The sequence below is a fragment of the Tupaia chinensis genome, unplaced genomic scaffold (assembly GCF_000334495.1).
Source record: "Tupaia chinensis unplaced genomic scaffold, TupChi_1.0 Scaffold000168_1, whole genome shotgun sequence".
Lineage (NCBI taxonomy): Eukaryota > Metazoa > Chordata > Mammalia > Scandentia > Tupaiidae > Tupaia > Tupaia belangeri.
The window spans coordinates 367,895-385,187 of NW_006159643.1; the positions used below are offsets into that span (position 1 = coordinate 367,895).

At 43.3% G+C, this 17,293-nt stretch overlaps 1 protein-coding gene across 1 annotated transcript in view; it reads right to left on the reverse strand.

Moving 5' to 3' along the window:
* Nucleotides 1-989: 989 nt before the first annotated feature.
* Nucleotides 990-17,293, reverse strand: part of LOC114007419 (bestrophin-3-like) — a 28,814-nt gene continuing 12,510 nt past the window's right edge. Inside the window, exon 5 of the mRNA XM_027770928.1 lies at nt 990-1,935. Coding sequence (XP_027626729.1) covers nt 990-1,935 — 946 coding nt within the window. The remainder of the gene's footprint in view (nt 1,936-17,293) is intronic.

Here is a 17,293-nt window from a genome sequence, read left to right on the forward strand (position 1 = left end):
GTGTGGTGGGGTCGGGATTTTTGCTTGAGAGTTTGAGTTAAACAGGTCTGAGTCATACTACTCTTTGGTTCCGTAGCCTCTGGTTATGCACGTTTCATGTCCTCTTGGCTTCAGTTTTCTCCAGTGTCCAAGACCAAAGAGTGGCAGCAGAAAGAAATGGCATTGGCTGCCATCCATCAGCCTCCACATCCCTTCTTCTCCAAGGCTGAAAGGGTGTCAGGTGGGATTTGTTGAGATCTTGGATTATTCTGCAGGAGGCTTCGCAGTGCCTCAGGTTTTGAACATCATGGCAAGAAGTAAGCAATGAAGCTGGCAAGAGCAAATGTAATACCCTGAAAGGTGGGCAGGTGAGTGTCACTGAACAGGACTAGGGAGAAGGGAACAAAACGGAGAGAGAGAGTAAAGGGGGAAGAGAGAAATGAAGTTCTGAAAGTAGAGCAGGATACCAAAGAGAAATGAAGCTTTCCGACGCTGATGAAGCTTAAACAGTCAATTGGTGATCATCATCATAATAACAGTATGGAAAGAGGAATGAGCAATTGAAAATAAGTGTGTGGGGGAGTGAGAAGGTAAAAAAACACCCTCATAAGTCCTTTGGGAGAATGACATGATCTTCCTCTTGTATTCATAGTTACAAAAGAAAGGAAAAAGCTGGGAGAGAAATAAAGGGGATTGAAGACTGCACTACAATCTTAAAGGCCCTTTCCAATGCGAATAATCTCTGCATTTACAAGTCACATGTATGTTTTTAAGATTCCTTATTGGGTTAAGAGATGTCACTGTGGTTTGTGTAACTTCCACGAAAGTCACTTTCTGATGGATGACATGAATGTTTGATTTTCACAGTTTTCCAAAAGTCAGGATCATAATGCCTTTCAAATTTCTATGCATGATCCTTTTAGAAAACAAACACAAAAACAAAGAAACAAAGAAAACGTGACCAGTCCCTGGGTGTGCTCTGGGACTTAATTTCCGTTTTGGGAACTAGTCTAGAACCCGGTCCTAGAACTCTGGGCCATTCCTTTGGGTGATTCCTCTGTTTGCTCGTTGTTAAACTCTACAATGTCTGTTTCCTTGGTGTCCAGGTTTTCCATTAAATACAGTATATCCGGTGAGACGCGTGAGCCGGCTACAAAGCTGATTCCACTGGTCTCAGAGGATGCTTCTGTGTCAATTAAAAGAGCCGGCTCAGAGCTCACAGGATCAGGACTTAGGTTGCCTGTGGAGGTGTGGCTGGGCTCCAGGAACTCAGGGAGGCTCCACCTTTTGGGGAACTCATTATTATCAAAAGGGTCTTCCTCAAACTTCGGTATGTTCCTCTCAGCGTTGGCTGAAATAGTCTGGGGGCTGGAGCTCCTAGGTGGAGTTCCCTCCTTTGAGGGGGACAGGATCAGTTCCACCATGTCCTCCTGCTGCTCGGTCCTGATTGGCTGAACCCCCGTAAAGTCAGAGCTCAATATGGAGCTGGTGGAGTCGTGGTGGTGGCCATCTGACGTGGGCACTGGTGCTTCGGCCGCTGTGATCAATACCTCGGGGACCTGAGGCATTTTGATGGGGGAAGCCCTTACACTGGACTGTGGGGTCAGGCTCTGTAAAGTGCTTGTCCGGCTGGTCTCCCTGAGTGTGGACAGTTCTCCCATGCTGGAAAATAGCTTGGGGCTCCCTTCCAGGGGGTGGGATTGCTTCTGCGTGAGTGAGGCTCTGTGAGGTTTCCGTGAAGGCACTTCCAACAGATCTTTAGTTGGGCTGAGGTCAGCTCTGGGGAACAACATGGAGCTGTCACTGGTCTGCCGCCCAAAACTTCTCCTCCTGGGGCTGGTGGGGTGTTCATGGGTACTCAGGAACCGCTTGACTCTTCTTATCACAGAATGCCGATGGCCATGCTTCTCATAATCCCACAGCCACTCCTCACCAGGAAAGTTGGACTCAGACAGCCTGAAACACAGGATGACAAAACATAGCACACCATCAGGTACAAACTGTGGGGAGGAGATGCAAAGTTAAGAGATAAGTTTGGGGCCAGCAGGCGGTGTGGTGGTTAAAGCAGCTAGATCCCACATGGCCACCTCTGTGGTTTGAGTCCTGGGCCCGGAGGCTTGAGAAACACCCAGTGCATGTGCATATATTCCCAAGATCCTAAGAGAGAACTGAGGAAAAGGGTACGGTGTAGCCATTCCCTTTATGGCTCTCCATGTCCTTTCTCTTTCTCTGGCAAGCACAGGTGTCCTATAGGAAAAACTAAAACAAAACAAAAAAGCTAAAAAAAAAGAGACAAGTTTGATCTTTCCACATTTCAGATTTAAAATGGAGTAGGGGGACTTTAACTTGAGACAGACAGGCAGAGATCAAACCTTTTGGTCTCAGGACCCTTTTAAACCCTTAAAAATTGTTGAGTTTACAAAAGAAATTTGTTTATGTGAGTTATAGCCATTGATATTTATTGTATTAGAAACTATTACAGAGGAATGTCAAAAATACAAGAATGCACAATCTCATGTCACATTGATTTTCGAAAATCTTTTTTTTTCTCTCCTATTGGGCATATGTACTAGCCAGAGAGAGAAAAACAGGAGAAAGGACTCCCTGTGGGGAATGGCTACACAACAATCCCTTCTCCATTTCTTTCTCCTTTTGGGATTTTGGGCACGCATACACACACACCCAGTGTATTTCTCAAGCTGCTGGGTCTGGGACTCAAACTGTGTAGTTAGCCACGTGGGACTCAGCTGCCTTAACCACCAGGCCATAGTGCTGACCCAATTGTTTTTGCTTTGTTTATTCTTTTTAGGGGGTTTTGCCATAGGGCACATGTGCTCCCAGAGAGAGACTGTGAGAGAGAAAGAAAGAAATCACCCCCCAGAGGGAATGGTTATTCCACAATCCCCTATCCTTTATTCTCCTCCTGGGATCTTGGGCACACACACACACACACACACACACACACACCTGGTGTGAGTTTCAAGTCTGGGACTCTAACTGCAGTTGGCCATGTGGGAGTCCAGCAATGGAACTACTATGCCATCTGCTGGACCACCCCCCCCTTCCTTAAAAAAGAATTATTTTATTTAACTTTATTTATTATTATTATCATTATTATTTTCCAGTTTGATCAGAGAGAGACAGAGAGAGAGAGAGAGAGGAAGTGAGAAAGCAAGCCACTAGGTCTGAGACTTGAACCGTGGTTGGCCATGTGGGAGTCCGGCGCCACTTGCCAGCCCCGACCACCCCTTTTTTAAAAAAAATATTTAATTGCATTTGTTATTATTGTGTGTGTGTGTGTGTTTTTTTTTTCAGAGAGAGAGAGAGGAGAAATAGAGAGAAAGGGAAAGTGAGAGAGCAAGCCACAAGGTCTGAGACTCTAACCATGGTTGGCCATGTGGGAATCCAGTGCCCTTAACCACCATGCCACCTGCCAGCTCCCCCCCCCATTTAAAAAAGTTATTTAATTCCATTTGTTATTATAATTTTTAAAAATGTGATGAGAGAGAGAGAAAGAGAGAAGAGAGAGAAAGGGAAAGTGAGAAAGCAAGCTGCCAGGTGGTCCAGGACTCGAACCATGGTCAGCCATGTGGGAATCCAGTGCCTTTAACCACCACACCACCTGCCAGTGACCCCACCTTTTTTCAAAATAAATTTTATTTTATATATTTGAAGTTTACAACATGATGTTATGGTATACATATAGATCCACATAGATAGTACTCCATTGTTTTTTGTTTTTTGGTTTTTTTTTTTTGGAGAGGTTTTTACTATAGGGTGCATGCGCTCGCCAGACAGACAGAGAGAGACATAGAGACAGAAAGCGAGAAATCACCCCCCAGGGGGGATGGTCACGCCACAGTCCCTTCTCCATTCTCCTCTCGGGATCTTGGGCACACACGCACACGCGCCCGGTGTGAGTTTTAAGCCACTGGGTCTGGGACGCGAACCGCGGTTGACTACGTGGGAGTCCAGCGACATAGCCATTACGTTAACTGCTGGTTCCCGATAGTACTCCATTGTTAAATGATGACTTCATCACATACCTTGTAGCTCCTAGAAAATTCCATCATACACTCATGAAAGGAGAATGAAAAAGGCAAGTAATGCTAGTGTTATTTTTAAATAAGTTTGAAATTAAGGACTCCATAAAGGGTTTTGGGAATCCCCAGCTTTCCCTGAACTGTACTTTGAGAATCATTGATCTAGAGACCTGGACATTAAAAACAAACAAACAAACAAAAAAGTGTATACATACGTATATATATATATATATAAAATATACACACTTGTGCACACACACACACGTGTGTGTATAGAATGTATTTTTTTTCCCTTATATTGAATCACTGGGAAAGTCATGACGTGTTTTTCTATGCAAAAATGCGTCATAACTTTTCCAATAGTTAAACTAAGGTCATGTTTTCCCAGAATCCATTCAACCTTCTTCCCTATGACAATGGCTCATAATAAATTAAAGATAGTGCAAGGAACATTAACATTCATGGACTATGGAAGAAGACTGATCTGAAGGGAGAAGTCTCAGCAGAAAAATCTTCATTTTTAGTCAATGAAATCAATATTTCACAGCTCAAGTTCCATAGCCATCTCTATCTGAAATTTTCTCCTTCAAGGCTGAAATAACACTAAGAGGTGAGATAATAATGAGAAACTTGTTTGGTATTAAGATCTACTCCTGCTTCAGATCACATGGCTATTCTTCTTACATCTCTGGGGACTCACATGAGATACAAAGAACTATCAATACTTAAAGCCTTGCCCTTCAACTGCCAATGCTCACTCTGGTTCTGGGAGCAGCAGTAATCAGGCCATCCCGGGGAAATGTTGGTACTGACATCCATGGTGATGAGACGCTACAACTCTGCGGGGTGCACTTCATATGGGATAAGGGAAAAGTAGAGACTGCATCATGTTGGTGTAACCTGAAAGGGCAAAGTGAGCGCTCAAAGAAAACGTCCTGCCTCATGTTTATGAATAAAAGATGGATGACTGAGATGATTAACTGGCTAAATGTCCCAGGATGGCATTCGATTACAACTTTGTGCTATTCCAAAGCCCTAGCAGTGCCCTGGGCAATCAGATAGGCTTCTGACCCACCCTCTGCTGTGCAAAGCTCAGGTTCTGTTACATTGACTGGGGAAATGCAGACTCATGCTTCAGCGGCCTGAGTGACCCCGCTCATTGGGTTTCATTAGGTCAGATCTCCAGGTCCACTCCTGAGGAGTCCATTGAGTTGGGGAGTACACTACAGGCACGACAAGTGCAGTTGGTCTCTAAGACTGCCATCCTGAATGTGCTCTGGGGATCAAGGTCCAGCTGGCACTCTCTCTCAATGGGACAGGGTCTGTCCTCCCTGTGGGGTCTTAACGATTTATTTGGGATTTGTTTCCCTAACTGCTTCTAAAGCACACGACCTTGTAAGAATGACACAATCTTCTAGAAAAAGAAGCTCGTATGATTATTATTCAAAATTTTGTGACTCAACAGGAAACGACTTTCAAACTATGGACTTTCAACTGTGGAAAAAGAATAAGCCCTTGGTCAGAGATTGGGGAAAAACTGGCAAGTTACCAAGGGCAAACTGCAAAAAGGCTAGTGCTCTTACCAACAGTCTACTAATTCACTGACCCACGTTGGGTAGGTCTGCCAAGAAGACTGTATTATACCTTCCTACCTCTCAAGACTGTGGTGTGGAGGCATGTGTTTTATCTGCTTATTCACTTGACTAAATTGACTGAGTATCTATCATGAACCTGATAACCTATCACATAAAAAGAGGGAGAAGGCAGGGCCAGTGGGTTAGCATGGTGGTTAAGGTAGCTGGATTCCCACATGGCCAATGTGCTTTGAGTCCTGGACTCAGTAGCTTGAAAATCACACCAAGTGTGTGTGTGTACATTCTCAAAATTCTGAGAGGATAACAGAGGAGAAGGGACTGTGGCATGGCACCCCCTGGGGGGTGATTTCTCACTTTCACTATCTCTCTCCTTTCTAGCAAGTACATGTACCCTGCAACAAAAACCTATTAAAAATAAAGGAGGGAAAAGGCATGAATAGTTACATCTACATTTGGGGCAAATTACGTTTTGAGGTGGCCTTGAACACTGGATGAGAACTGGATAGACAGAAAAGAGATAGAGCATTCCAGGTGAAAAAAACCACTTGAGTAAGTAAGGCAACAAGAATGTTCAAGATGTTTATAAGGAGAGGGAAATACTTGAACTTCTGTGAAATACACATGATGGTGTCAGGCGTCGGCTGGAAAAATAGCCTTGAATTGTGTTATGAAGAATCATATACTGGGGGGAACCAGCAGTTAGCGTAATGGCTATGTCACTGGACTCCTACGTAGTCGACTGTGGTTCACGTCCCAGACTCGGTGGCTTAAAACTCACGCCGGGCGCGTGTGCGTGCATGCCCAAGATCCCGAGAGGAGAATGGAGGAGAAGGGATTGCGGCGTGACCATCCCCCCTGGGGGGTGATTTCTCGCTTTCTTTCTCTATGTCTCTCTCTGTCTGTCTGGCAAGCGCACGCGCCCTATAGTAAAAAACCTCTCGAAGAAAAAAAAAAAAGAATCATATACTGGGTTGAAGGATTTGGATTTTATCATGGAGGTAGAGCTATGGATTGTCTCTTTTTTTTCCCTTAATTGTCAGAGGTCAGTCATATGTACTCACCACAGAGAGATAGAGAGACAGAGAGAGGGAGAGAGAGAAAGCATGCCTCAATAGGGTGTGTTTATGCAGCAATCCCCTCTTCCATCTTGCTGCCCTGTTGGGATTTTGGGCACTCATGCACACTTACCTGGGGTGTTTTTCAGTCCTCTGGGGTTGGGATTTGAACTATGGTTGATCATGTGGGATCTGGCTTCCTTAACCACCACACGATGGGTGGTGAAAACAGGGTGGCCCTATGGATTGTTTTTGAGAATGGAAGGTGTAACTGGTGTCATATGGTTGGAGCACCAGTGTTCAAAATGGAAAGGTTCCCTGAAAAGCAACACTGGTGAACAATTTGGCTAAGAAATGTGACTGGAAAACTTTCACACCTTAAGGCTGAAATTGGATCTTAGGAAACTCATTTAGCGGCCTGTGATCTGGGGTGGCGGTTGTATATACCTCATGCTGAAGTGGTGAATGATGACTTTGTGCCTTTGTGCTACAAGAGAGCAGGAGTGACACTTCCCCACACGGTGAACCTAATGAGCTGTCCTCTCCATACTTTCGTGGTGTTCTCACTGCCAACCCTCAATGCCCATTTCTTCTTTTTCTGATAGTCATGGTTTCCAAGAGGACTGCAGGAACTGTGGTTTAAAAATAAAATCATTTAGGGACCAGCGGACGGCATAATGGTTACATCGTTTGACTCCCATGCAGTTGACCACGGTTAGAGTCTCGGACCTGGTGGCTTAAAACTCAAACTGGGCACATGTGTGTACATGTATGTATGTGCCCCAGATCCCAAGAGGAGAACGGAAGAGAAGAGACTGTGGCATGGCCATTTCCCCAGGGGATGATTTTTTGATTTATGTCTCTCTGGCCAGTGCACACACCCTGTAGTAAAAGTCTCTCTCTAAAAATAATAATAATAATAAAGAATAAGATCATGTAAAGCTTACAGCACACAGAATTGAATGTTGAAATGTACTTCAAAAGAATCTTTACTTTCTGGTTTGGAGCCTGAGTGTACATCCTAGAATCTGTTTTGCTTTCTGTTCCTCCTCATCGATATTTAAAGTGTTCCCTTAGTATAGGGTTAGAACAGTCCCGAGGTCCAATATAATATCCCTTAAACAATTATTGCGGAAACATGATATGGTAGAATGTAAACACCCTCATTCTATTGCTATATATTAGAAATAATCAACTGCAAAAGCTAGGTTTTATGTTCTGGAACTCATTTGGATTGAGATCAGCCAGTGATTAGACCTAGAAAGACATTTATGAAAGTGTCAAGCAGCCATCAGTTTCCAGAGATGGAATCTGCAAATGGTCTTTGTGGTGGGGAAAATGATATGTTTTGAGAGCTTGCAGAGCCAGGATTATTTAGGAGACTCATTTAACCTCTCTGTGACTTAGCATCATACTTGATAAACTGGTAATAATAATACTCTTTACCTGACTTCCAGGTCATTTGGGCGTTTAAGAATGGGTCATACACATTAAAAAAAAAAAAAAAGCTTTGATGAGTAAGATATATAAAAAGAACTCTGTCAATGACTGGCAAAGTCTGAGAGGCAGTTTCCAAATCATTGTTGCCTTTTTGTTCAGGGTTGGAGAAAATGTAGTATCTGCTTGATAGTTTTATCTTTCAAGGCTGTTCTTTAAAAAAATGTTACTACACCTAGGAGCTGCCACCTAACAACAGACACATTAGAAGGGACGACTTGATGGCCGTTTAATGGTAAGACGAGGTCACTGAGTGAATGAGGAGGAAGGACTGGAGGAAGCTGGGTTATTTGAGAGAAGGAAAATAAAGCTGATCAACAATGAAAGTTTTGAAGACAGTTCTGACTCTCTTTCTCTCTCTCTCTCTTCCCTTTTTTTCTTTTATAAATTTTTGCCATAGGGCCTGTGCTATCACTAGAGAGAGATAGAGAGAGACAAAGAGAAAGAGAAAGTGAGAAATCACCCCCCAGGACGGATGGCCACACCACAATCCCTTTTCTACCATTCTGCTCTTGGGTTTTTGGGCCTGCATACACTCACACCTGTGTTTTTCAAGCCAATGGGTCTGGGACTCAAATAGCTGTTGACCATGTGGGAGTCTAGCGCCTTAACCACCACACCACCTGCTGGTCTCGAGCTTGTCTCTTAATATTGTTTTTGTGGGGGCCATTAGGTGGTGTGGTGGTTAAGGCGCTGGACTCCCACATGTTGACAGTGATCAAGTCCCAGACCTGGCAGCTTTCTCTCTCTCTCTCTCTCTCTCTCCCCTCTCGTGAGTGCCTGTGTCCTGTAACAAATCTAAAAAATAAAATAAAAAATGTATAATTTAAACATAAATAGTTCTTTAAAAAATATTGGTTTTGTGCCACTTGCCAGACATTGCCAAGCCTGGCAGTGCACAATTATTGCATAATACAAGCCATCAATACAGAAATGAACAAAACATGAGAATAAGCAAGCTTTTGTCACATATCGGCTATTTTGGGATGGAGGAGAAGAGTAAAAGGAGGAAGAGGAAAGGTTATTTTAAGCCAGTCAGGCTAGTTGGTCACAGTTGAGTCTAGAAGGTGGCCCCGCATGCTTTGTTTCTGTGGGTCAGATAGGTAAATTTGGATTGGAGTGATTTGAATCTTTAAGTGTTAAAACAAAAACAATCCACATTTAAAAAATATCTGTTGAGCAACCCTACAGTCTCTCTTGCCAGTGGGGGCATGAGGAGCGCGAATTTAATGAACGACTCTTTAAAAGATACTTGGACTTCTTCAGCGCTGCGGAAGAAGCCCTTCACTTTCTGTTGCCACAACAAAGAAAAGGCAGGAGAAGACTGCGGAAGACGGAAGACGTAGCAGACTTCCACACTTCTTGGGGTGTGCGTTATACGGAAAGACCAAAATAGCAGTGATGACTTAAAAGATTTAATGCGTATTTTTTTTTTTCAAAACAAGCTTTTTGCAAAGCAATCCGCTTCTTATGGGTGTGATTAGGTAAATACAGAGCTTTAAAGAGATTGAAGGATGAAACCGGATAATTCTTGCCTTCCTTTCTCTGATCTATTTTTAAAAGTGGTATTTTGACAATTTAAACTCAGATAATAAGAGGTCGTTTTAACTGAACTGAAATGAGAAATTTAGGAAAGTGATATTGAATATGATGAATTCTAGTTCTCCTGTCAGACTTACTGTTTTCAAATTGCTAGTGTACTCAAAGTCGGCGACTGCCTTGGAAGGAGCCAGTAATCCGACTGAGAATCTGCCCGGGCAGAAATACACGTGGAGGAACATTTATTCATGGGCGAAGCAAACCCCTTAGAAGCAAATGCTGTTATTTTTAACCTTCTGCACTGAATAATCACCGCCAAAGCTGTAGCCAAGGATTTGTAAAATAGGCAAGGTTACCCTCATGCTGAGCCGGAAGGTGAGAAGCTGAAGGTCAGGAGGGAAATACCATGGACAGAATGTTTTCTCTACCCGACTCCCTTCTGCTCTCTTTCTGGGGGACTGTATCAAGCTAGTGGAGCAGTCGCGAGGTGCTTATAGCCTAGAAAACCGCACTTGGAGCGAATAACCCTTGCGCTGCCTCTCCGATAGTTTAGGCTAATGTGGCTTAATAAGCGGCTTATTACACTTTTACAGGGGCACCTCTAGCTTCATGCTACCATGCTGGTGATGCTTTTCTGGCCTGTACCGGCTGACACAAAAACTGTAGTCAGAAACGGATGTTTACCTAAAGTCATCCACCATAATACTGTTGTATTCTAGGAGAGTTTTAATAGAAAAGGAAATTAAACCATGTTTACCTCTGATACTATTTAAAGGTGAAAATTGAGTGCGAAAGGTGACCTTGTGTCATATGAAAGAATCCTTGATAAATTCTAAGATTATGAACTTGATGTATATTCATCTCCTTGGGAGGTTCTGTCTCTCCTGCCTTTCTGGTACATTAAGTGAAAAAAAAAATCAATGTTCCAAGAATATATTTTTGTTGAAGTTAGTGATTCAGAGTTTGAGATATTTTTGGTAGTTTCTAACACAGCATGCAATAATATATATATTGGGCTATACATTTTCTTGTAAAGCTAGAATATTTGAATATAGTTGGCTAAGAAAAGATGATTGAATAAAACATCAATCTAGAAGTATATTTAACCATACTTTAATAAAGCCATTGCTAGCTAAAATATATATTTTGGCATATTTGAATTAATATCACTAAGAATACTTCTGTTCTACCAAACTACCATAAATGCTTTATGCACATTAAGTACATGTATGTATAAATATAAAGAAGTAGTTGCATGATTGCTATATATACCTAAAACTTTTGGAACAGGTAAGTAGAAGTCATTATTACCAATGAACTATTTGTATTACATCATCGGGAAAGTTATGACATATTTTTCTATGTTCTTCTATGCCAAGATGCATCATGACTTTCCAGACAACCCACAGTAACAACTAAATCATTTTTTAAAGAGGTTTTTGCCTTAGGGCATGTGCCTCACCAGAGAGAGCGAGCGAGAGAGACAAATACAGAGACAGTAGTACGGAAAATGTACAGAGAGAGACAGAGAGAAAGAAAGTGAGAGATCACCCCCCCAGGGGAGATGGCCACACCACAGTCTCTTCTCTTCCATTTTCCTCTTGGAATTTTGGGCAAGCTCGCACACGTACCTGGCATGAGTTTCGAGCCACCAAGTCAGGGACTCCAACTGTGTTCAGTCATATAGGAGTCTAGTGACTTAACTGCTATGCCATCTGTTGGCTCACAACTAAATCATAAATGAATTCTTCAACTCCTAACCAGAAGGGACTCTTAGAAAATTTGAATGTTTCTCTTTACTAAGTGGATCCTCCACTGACTTCATAGAACCTTTCCTTCAGATCACTATAACTATGAGGAAGTTTCAGCATATTGTTAGAGTCACGGCAGAAAAGCCCAATAAAACAAGACTGGTTAAGTAGAATTGCAGTCAGCCATTTGAAGTTTCCAGGCTAGGAACATGCCTTTTGATTAGCAGGACAGTTAGAGCAAGTGCTCATGACACACTGAGCGATCCATTTCCCAGGCAGCCTCTCTTCTCCAGAATTCTACACCCTTTAGTTTATGGATAGTTTATTAGGGTTCTTCCAGTGACCTTAAGGGATTATTTACTGTTGGTCCTTTAGATTTTCAAGACAAGATTAAAAATATTTATGAGACTTCAGGTCTTTAATTTTCATGTATTCCATTTCTCAGATTTGACTTAGGCTCTGAGCCCTCCCTCCTCCAGTCATCCCCAGCCCCTTGCCATGGCCTATGTTCTCTAGGACCCTGCTCCGTCAGCCTCCCTTGCTCTTGGGTAATGTTAAGTAATTAAAAAAAAAAAAGAATTTTGTGGTGATTCATTTTGGCATAATTTGAACACAAACCTTCAAATGCCACCTCATGTCAGCTGTGGCAGGCAAGGGAAGGACTTTGTTTCTTCTTTTTCGTCCTGCCTCAGGTTTATCTGTACAAACGGCCCCATGCAGAGAGCAGCTGAGGTCAACAGTCCTTCCATCCCATAGAGGCAGAGGTTTCTACTCTGGAGTCTCTGTAGAGGCCTGGACACCCCTGGGAGTCTGAGGGGGAGCCAGAACTGAAGCTGGAGCTACAGCTAAGGGCTGGGCCTTGGCCTGGGCCTTGTTTGAGCCTTGGCCCTGTTGACCTTTGGCCGACTGAGCCTGAGGCCCTTGGTGATACTGGCACAAGCACATTTCCTGAGTTTAGTGTGGGCAATGTATGCCAGTCAACTGAGCTTGGGATGCCCTTCTTAAACTGCTGGGGCTTTACGAGGGCCCTGACAGCCCCATGTTGTGTGCTCAAGGCCTTAGTGTTGCTGGCCTATGTCTTCCCTAGACCCTGCCTGAAGTGCTTCTTGGCAAAGTACATGCTCCTCAGGAACTTGGGGTCCACCCCCTTTAGAGGTTCATATCTTTGGGGTTTCTCGATGCCATTTCTGTGTCATTTTCAGGACAGGCTGTGCATGGAGTGACTGTCTGCACAGAAACCTGCAGTTCCAAAGGCACCTCTGGACCTTCTTTCTTATTTATTTACTTTAAGAGAGATTTTTGCTATAGAGTATGTGCGCTCATCAGAGAGACAGAGACAGAGAGAGAGAAAGCGAGGAATCACCCCCGGGGGGGTGGCCATGCTGCAATCTCTTCTCCTGCATTCTCCTCTTGGGATTTTGGGCATGCACACACATGCGCCCGACACAAGTTTAAGTCATTGAGTCTGGTACTTGAACTACAGTCGACTCTGTGGGAGTCCAGTGGTGTAACCATTACGCCATTTGCTGGTCTCATTGATTATTAATTTTTAAAAATTATTTTCAGTACTACTGGCTCAAGTTTAAGCATTCAAGGCTTGTTTTAGTAAAGTACGTTTTATCAAGCATGTGTTTATTATTGCCCCAGCAAGATGATTTTTCATTTTAGGGCTTAGGTGCGTTTTCTTGTACATCTTGTACAGGTAACTCTTCTTGTGGTTGCTTGTGGGTCTTTTCTTAATCTTGGGTAAGAGTGTCTCCATGGTTAAGCTAGTGAAAAGATGCCTTAATTAAAACAGCAGGCCAGAAAGTGTTCTGTATTATAACAGAACAAACTAAGCAGATTCCACTGAAGCGATCTCAAGTGAGATAATGGTAGAATTCCTCTAGGAGAGATTTTTTTCATTGCTTAGTTACTTTGTAGATGGCTTATTAAATGGGAATTCCTTACCATACAATAATTGTTGCTATTTATTCAGTGCTCAAGACTAGTATATTTATAAAAGCATTTCTATTTTGGGTGCTCCATTAAGATTTTCAACTAGTCTTTTTTCACTCAATGTGTTGGTTCTGAAGTTGATTTTTTTTTTTTTTTAATTTGGAGAGTTCTTTTTTTTTTTTTTTGCTATTGGGCATGTGCGCTCGCCAGACAGACAGAGATAGAGAGATAGAAAGTGAGAAATCAGCCCTCAGGGGGGATGGCCACGCCGCAATCCCTTCTCCTTCATTCTCCTCTCAGGATCTTGGGCATGCACGCACACGTGCCCGGCGTAAGTTTAAGCCACTGGGTCCGGGACTCAAACCGCGGTCAACTATGTGGGAGTCCAGCGACATAGCCATTACGCTAACTGCTGGTCCCCTGAAGTTGATTTTTAACATGCACGGTGTAAAGACTGGAAGATAGAACTTAAGTACTAGTTTGGTGTTAGAACTTAGAAAATCACGTTTTATTTTATCTTTTAATTTGTTAGAGAGTGAATGTGCTCACAAGAGAGAGAGGCAGAGACAGAAGAGAGAGAGGGGAAGAAAGCACCCCCCTCATAGGGCATGGTCATACTGCAATCTCCTCTCTTCTATTTCTCCACCCTCTCGGCATTTGGGGCACACACACACATGCCCGCAGTATGCTTTTCTAGCTGTCAGGGCTGGAACTCAAACTGCAGAGTTGGCCATGTGGAATCTGGCTCCCCCAAGCACTGGGCCACATGGCTGGCCAGTTTTAAGCCAGTAACTGCTTTAGTGCCAAAATGGATAGAAAAAGAAGCCCTTGTTAAATCTTTCTTTGGTGAGAACATTGGCTCCCGCCACATAGTTGCACAGGCACCATCTCCCCATCTCCACGTACGACTTTGGCTCTGGCTCTGAGCCTTGCCTCCTCAGCCCAGCCCCGGACCCTTGCCATCACCTGTCTTCTCTAGGACCTGCTGCTTTGTGCCTTCCCTGTCCGCCAGTGGGTTCCCTTCATTCAGCCTTTTTTCCTTCCCTTTCTTAGAACAGTACGAATTGTAAAAGAAATACACCAAAGTATAATAAAATTATTTAAAAAACTAGTTCATACCGTAAGCCTTGATCTTCTTATTTCCCAAGCACCCCTCAGTCCACTGCAATTTAGGTTCTGTCTCAACACTCTCCCGTAAGTCTCCAGACACCCTGAAATGCAAACTTCTAAGGGTTTTTATTGAAACTGCATACTCAAGGCCTCCAGGACAGGGCCTTCTCTGGATTCTTCTGACTCTGCATTGACCTTTCCTACTCTGATCACCCTTTGTATTTGCTCTACTCACTTCACACGTTCCTGGGTACTCCCAGGCACTTTTACGGTCCCAGTATTAGACTCTCCCAACTCCAAAAAGCCTTTTCTGACTGACCTTGGCTGGGTGAAATGTGTCTTTACAGCGTATGTTCCTGTAAGACTCAAGAGGATTTTCCATGGCAGTATTTATTAGATTGCACTATCACTTGTCTCATTTATCTGTGAGCTTAAAAGGCTTTTGTGTAGGTGTATGTGTTTTTTTTTTTTTCTTTCTTTCTTTTCTTTTCCCTTTTCTTCCCCTATCTCTAGCATCTGGCATAGAACATACCATCACATACTAGGCCATGAAAAAAATGACCTACATAGATGAGTGAGCACAGTCCGTATGTGAGGATACAAGGAAAAACATATTTCAGATTTGTACTTGAGATAAGAAAAGGGGAAAACATTAACTTTATTTCAGTTGAGTATATTTCGTAAATCCACAGAAGATAGGACCGTGTTTTGAACACATTCCTTAATCTAGAGATCAAAGGAATTGTCTGCAAAGACTTTCCTTTTCACGTGGCAAAAGCATCCTGAATGTGACGGGCATTTCTGAGCGTGCACAGTAATTTCTCAGGTTGCCCTTGGGTAGTACTTTGGCTCAGTTTTTGAGGGGCTTTGTGTTGATTTTAGAATTTCTGGGTTATGGGAATTGTGACAACACACCTGAAACATTGATATGAAAAGATAAGGGAAATTAGATTTCTGAATTAAATATGCTGGAAACATACACTCTAAACAGAGTAAGAAAATAACCCATTTACTCATTCAGGAGAAGAATTTGCGTGCTCATCAAGCAGCAAGCACCTTTATGACATGCTCGTGTGTGTAGATCTTGACAAACTTGCCCTCCCCTGCGGCAAGGGCTCACTGTCTCGGTCGTGGTTGACAAAACCATTGGTGCCACAGTGAGCCTCGCTTATACTGCGCCTCCTCCCTGAGCCTCAGTGAGACGCTCTCTTAGTGCTAACCCTGAATACCAAATGGACAGTCAGTGCTTAGGGAACGCTCTTCTACACACTTAGAGGACACCTATTGTCCTTGCCAGCCCGGCCAAACCACTCACCTTTCTCTTGGTGAAAGCACCCTGATTTTTCTTGAGACATCACTTACTGCATAGGTTGGATGGGACCGGCTAACCCCGGGGTTCAGAGGTGGACACGTGAACCAGCCTTGACTACTCCACACACGGTGTCTCCCTGTTGCCATGTGATTAGTTCAGGAGTGGATATGTTAGCCGGCCAGTTCAGTCCTTCAGTGTTATGAGCTGAGGTGAGCTGAGAGGCTGGGCTGCAGGCTTGGAGTGCTTCCTGTACCTTGCCATTTTGCCATCAGTGGGGGAGAGCTTGCTGAAAACTGAACTAGTGAAGAGAAAAGAACTAAGGGAGGTTAGGGCAATCGTGAGTTCTGGTGACATTCTTTGGGCCACTGGATTCAGCCACGCCCTGAATTAGGCTAGTCTCTTGAATGAGTCAATAAACTCCTTTTTGTTTAAGTCAGTTTGAGTTTGGTTTCTGTCACAGGCAACCAGAAACACTTTGTTTACTACCACAAGCCTAGGCAGAATTCATATCGACGGATCAGAAAGGGCATTACTGCGAATGAGTGGCTTCTCATTGCTTGTGTTCTTGTGGTGACTTTTGATGGATTGTGAGGCTCCCTTTTAAAGTTCATTTTTATTTATTTGATTTTTCAGAGGGCAAGTGCACTCACCACAGAGAGACAGAGAGGAAGACAGTGCATCTTCCCCAGTGGGGGCTGGTCACGCCACACCCCTTCTCCATCCCCTCAGTATTTCGGGCACACATGCACATGCACCTGGCAACCAGCTGGGCTGCACAGTTGGCAGAGTAGGATCTGGCTCCCTGAACCACAGGTCACTGGGCTGGTCTGAGAGACTCTTTAATGGTCCTCGTTCATACAGAAATTCAAGATCAAGTGAGCTTTTGCCTAATAGTTGCTTTGATCAGTGATTCTAGCAGACAACTCACAGAAACCTCTCCCGACAGCCTCTGGCCTTTGCCTGTGCCTCCTCTTATCATTCTGGAAAACTGACCATTTTAGGAGAGGAGTTCTCTCTGATAACTAACTGATCATTTTTTGCTGCAGTCTTAATTATCACATCTCCTGGTGTTCTCTTGGTCGTTTTATATTCTGTCCCAAATTTCTGACATTGGATTAATATGAAAAATAACCTAGATTTGCTTAATCTTTCTGTGCCTTTGTTTGACATCCACAAAGAAGAGACCTAACTAGCTGATAACAAAAATATTCCATAGTTGTCTAGAGTGATTTTTTTTGTTTACAATCCTATTTAATCTTCTTAATAATCTTCTGGGGTAGGTAGTTTCTCAGATCTTGCAAATCCTCAATTCTATACTTCTGTATGCAGAAATAGGACACATGGTTTAATACTTTCTCTAAAGTTTTTTTTATAAAACAGTTTACTACAGGGCACATGTGCAAGAGAGAGAGACAGAGAGAGAGAGAGAAAGAGAGAGAGAGAGAGCAATTAGAAGCCACTCATTTGCAGGAAT